The 3,991-nt window shown below is 31.4% G+C and overlaps 1 protein-coding gene across 1 annotated transcript; it reads left to right on the top strand.

Moving 5' to 3' along the window:
* The first annotated feature begins 536 nt into the window (after positions 1–536).
* LOC124921349 (FCS-Like Zinc finger 8) lies at positions 537–2,733 on the top strand. The gene is made up of 3 exons (XM_047461998.1): positions 537–1,328; positions 1,410–2,230; positions 2,327–2,733. Exons 2-3 carry the CDS (start codon positions 1,410–1,412, stop codon positions 2,403–2,405), a joined length of 900 nt encoding a protein of 299 aa, XP_047317954.1. The 5' UTR covers positions 537–1,328; the 3' UTR covers positions 2,406–2,733.
* Positions 2,734–3,991: the final 1,258 nt, after the last annotated feature.

The following is a 3,991-nucleotide window of genomic DNA, read 5'->3' as shown; positions in this document are numbered from 1 at the left end:
AAAATGAAAAATGATAAAGAGTTATAAAATATTGACAGAATAAGTAAGAAAATAATATGTCATCCCTATATTGGATATTGATTTTTTTTAAATTAATGTCTTACTTACATATTTCTCTTTGTAGTTTCTCTTTAAAAATACATATATTTATTAATTATTTTAAAAATCCTATAAGATAATATTAAAAAAATACTAAAATTATTTGAATAAAGTAAAAATGCTGAAAAAAAAGAGGTCCATTATTGGCACATCACCGCCTCTCTTAGAGAATGGTCCGTGAACTCCTCCCGTCCTATTTCGGGAATCCGTTGTGGAGCCCCCACTCACAAACCTCCACTCCTCATTTAAAAAACATAAATAAATATTAAAAAAAAACAATAATAATCAGCCGCAGAAGGGATGGGATTGTAGCTTAGCCGAGCCAAGCCGAGCCAAGCCGAGTTGAAGAGCAATGAATATTCATTATTCATCATGTCCTCATCCTTCGAGTCTGTGACGTGTTACTGTGAGAGTTAATAAATTCGATGATAATGAAGTGAAGAAGAAGAGAGTAGTGAGAGAAAAACCAATTCTTGAAAGAAAAAAAGAAAAAAAATTGGCCAAAAACCGCCATGAAAGAACTGCCATTTGAGGGCAGGTGATCAGATATTAGTGCTCTTCCATCAACACCAACAACAACAACCCACTGATTCCTATGCATTTCTCTCAATAAAATTTATAATATTTCCTTGTTCCAATATATATAATACCCTCTCTCTCTCTTCTTCATCTCTTCTTCTTCTGGTGAAGATGATCAGTATTACTGGGTAGGGCAGAACTGAGATTCTTCTTTCTTATTGGCTTGCCTTTGTTTAAAAAGAGAGAAATGTTGCAACTCCTTATTTTGTTTTGATTTGTGGGGTCTTGTCTTCATTCACTCACATTGAAACTTTCAAATCTTTCTTTTTTCTTTTCTTTTACTTATAATGAAGTCATGTAAACGTATAATAAAGTGATTGAAGCAGCAACAACTAAATTTTAAAGATAAAAGATAGTGTCTTTCTTCTTTATCTTCTTTTGTTTGCATGTGTTGATGTATTGTTTCGATCAATGAGCCAGAAGAGAGTCCAGAGACAGAGAGCTGGTGTGGTCATGTCGGTAATGGCAGCTGAGAGAGATTCTTATTAAGACCGAGAAACCGGGGGAAAAAAACTTAAAACTTTCTCTTCTTAGGTTCAAGATCATTGATAGAGTCTGATCGATCAATCTTCATAGTTTTCTTTGTTAAAGGTTTCAGTTTTTTCATCTTCTACTGCCATTTTTGGCTTAAACCCACAAGATTACTTCAGGTATTTGTTGTTTTGTATCTGTTGTTGTGTTCTTGCTCTGAAATCTTAGTGATGTGTTTCTTTCTTTATTTTGGGGGGCAGATGCTTAGGAACAAATCTACAGTAACAAGCAGCAGAAAGCAAGCTCTAATGGCGGATTATGGAGCTTTACCATCTTCGAAAGACATATACAGAAAACCCAAATCATCAATCTTTCTATCACCTCGATTATTCTCAAGTTTTAGCTCAAAAGGAATCAACGACACTGAATCCCTTCTAAGCCCCACTTCAATTCTTGACGGAAAACCCTTTTCTGTTTTGAGAAACCCTTTCTGGTCCGATTCGAAAATCGTCAAGCCTGAAACCCGACCCAGCTGGGACAAATTGGACTCCAGAGGAGTTGGTCTCGGCATAGTGGATGCTCTCAAAGATGACAAATCAACGCCCGATCTATCAAAGCCCGATACCCGAATGGTTTTATTCGGATCCCAGCTGAAGATCCAGATTCCACAGCTCCCACCCTCTGTTTTCCATTCCCAGTCTGAATCGCCCAAATCGCCGGCCGATTTCGGCATCAAGACGAGGAACGCTCAAGTGGGTCGGAAGTCCCCACCGCCGCCGGCAAAGAGAACCGATTCCAGGTCCCTGCCGGGATTCATCTCAGCAAGCGATATGGAGCTTTCTGAAGACTATACCCGTGTAATATCTCATGGTCCGAATCCTAAAACAACTCATATATTTGATGATTGTATTGTTGAAAGCTGCTGTGGGGTTGTGGATTTCTCAGCGACCAAGAAAGAGAGTGACAATGGGTTTAGGGCGATGACAACGAAGAGCATGAGTTACCCATCTGAGAGTTTTCTTAGCTTTTGTTACGGTTGCAAGAAGAATCTTGGCCATGGGAAGGACATCTACATTTACAGGTTTGCCCTAATTAGTTCTTGATTCAATTCTTTTGTTAATCTTGATTCATAGCTTAAGAAGCTTTGTTAAAGCTGTGATCTTGTTTTGGTTTGCAGAGGTGAGAAAGCTTTTTGTAGCTGTGAATGCAGGCAGAAGGAGATGATGTTAGATGAAGAAGAGGAGCATGATGTTTGATTTCTCTCTCTCTTTCAATCTCCTTGGCCATGCAATTTCTCAACATAAAAGTGATGATGATGATGATTATGGATCATGGATACTCAAGTGAATCAGATAGATAGATAATCATATGATCATATCACCAAAAGGGGGAAAAATAAAAATAATAATAATGAAGATTTGGGTTTTTTATCTTGTTTTCTTGCCCAATTCTTCTTCCCTATGTATTGTTAGAAGTACAATCTCTTCTCTTAAAGGAGGGACTTTGATTTTGTTAGTTGCCTGCCTTTAGCTGGTGTGATGATCCTTTTCAAACATCAAATATATATTTATGAGTTTTTTTTTTTTGTCTAAAGTTTAATTTTCATTTCTCCCATTTATGTTAAATAATGTGAAATTTCATACCTATGATCTTGTGATACTAGTTTTTGTGCTTTAGCAACATGGAAAAAAAAATCCATTGGGTTTTTCTTCTTGAATTTCCTTTTATTTGGACACTTCTATATTTGCAACTTTTTGTGTGAGTTAATATCAGATATACTATTTTTAAGTACCTTAACAACTTGTCATATTTGAAGTATCAAGTATCAACATTTAACACAAAAAGAGATTTTTTTTTCTGTTAGATATAAGATAATTATAAATTTACTAAAAATGATGATATTTATGTATGGGTTAAAGTTTGTGTAATGTGGGTTTTTCTTGTTTTATGTGTTTATTAAATAAAGTCACTAATGAGATGATAATTAGATTCCTTCTCTTTTTCTTGTAATGTCCTTTTCAATGTTTCCTGTTATAATAACAATGTCCTGTTAGATACTCATTAGTCATATTTATTATTATTATTATTATTATTATTATTATTATTATTATTATTATTATTATTATTATTATTATTATTATTATTATTATTATTATTATTATTCTTATTATTATTCTTATTATTATTATTATTATTATTATTATTATTAATATTATTAATATTAATATTATTATTATTAATATTATTATTATTATTATTAATATTATTATTAATATTATTATTAATATTATTATTATTATTATTATTATTAATATTATTATTATTATTATTAATATTATTAATATTATTAATATTATTATTATTATTAATATTATTATTATTAATATTATTATTATTAATATTATTATTATTATTATTATTAATATTAATATTATTATTATTAATATTATTATTATTATTATTATTATTATTATTATTATATAATTCAATTAACTCATCATAGTCTAACTTATAATTCAATTACTCCAAAACACCAAACAAACCATAGAGGAGAGAATGTAAAACCACTTTAAGGTATTTCACTTTCAAGTAAAGAAAGAAAAACCTATTCAAAAAGTGATAATACTTGTCAATTTATAAACTCATAGGCCCATTTTCTGGAAAACCCAATTAGCCCAACTAAAACACACTTCTAATTTAAACGGTTAAAATCTCAAATCTATATATACATAATGATGCTTAATTTTTAAAGTGTCTGGATTGTTGGATCGAGAGCTGTGGTTAATTTGGATATATATGTGAGAGTAAATGAATATTTAAGTCTGATTGTGGGTTAACCCGT

The sequence above is a fragment of the Impatiens glandulifera genome, chromosome 1, assembly GCF_907164915.1.
Source record: "Impatiens glandulifera chromosome 1, dImpGla2.1, whole genome shotgun sequence".
Classification (NCBI taxonomy): domain Eukaryota; kingdom Viridiplantae; phylum Streptophyta; class Magnoliopsida; order Ericales; family Balsaminaceae; genus Impatiens; species Impatiens glandulifera.
Note: the sequence above shows the minus strand (reverse complement) of the source record. Positions and strands in the feature narration are given on the sequence as shown.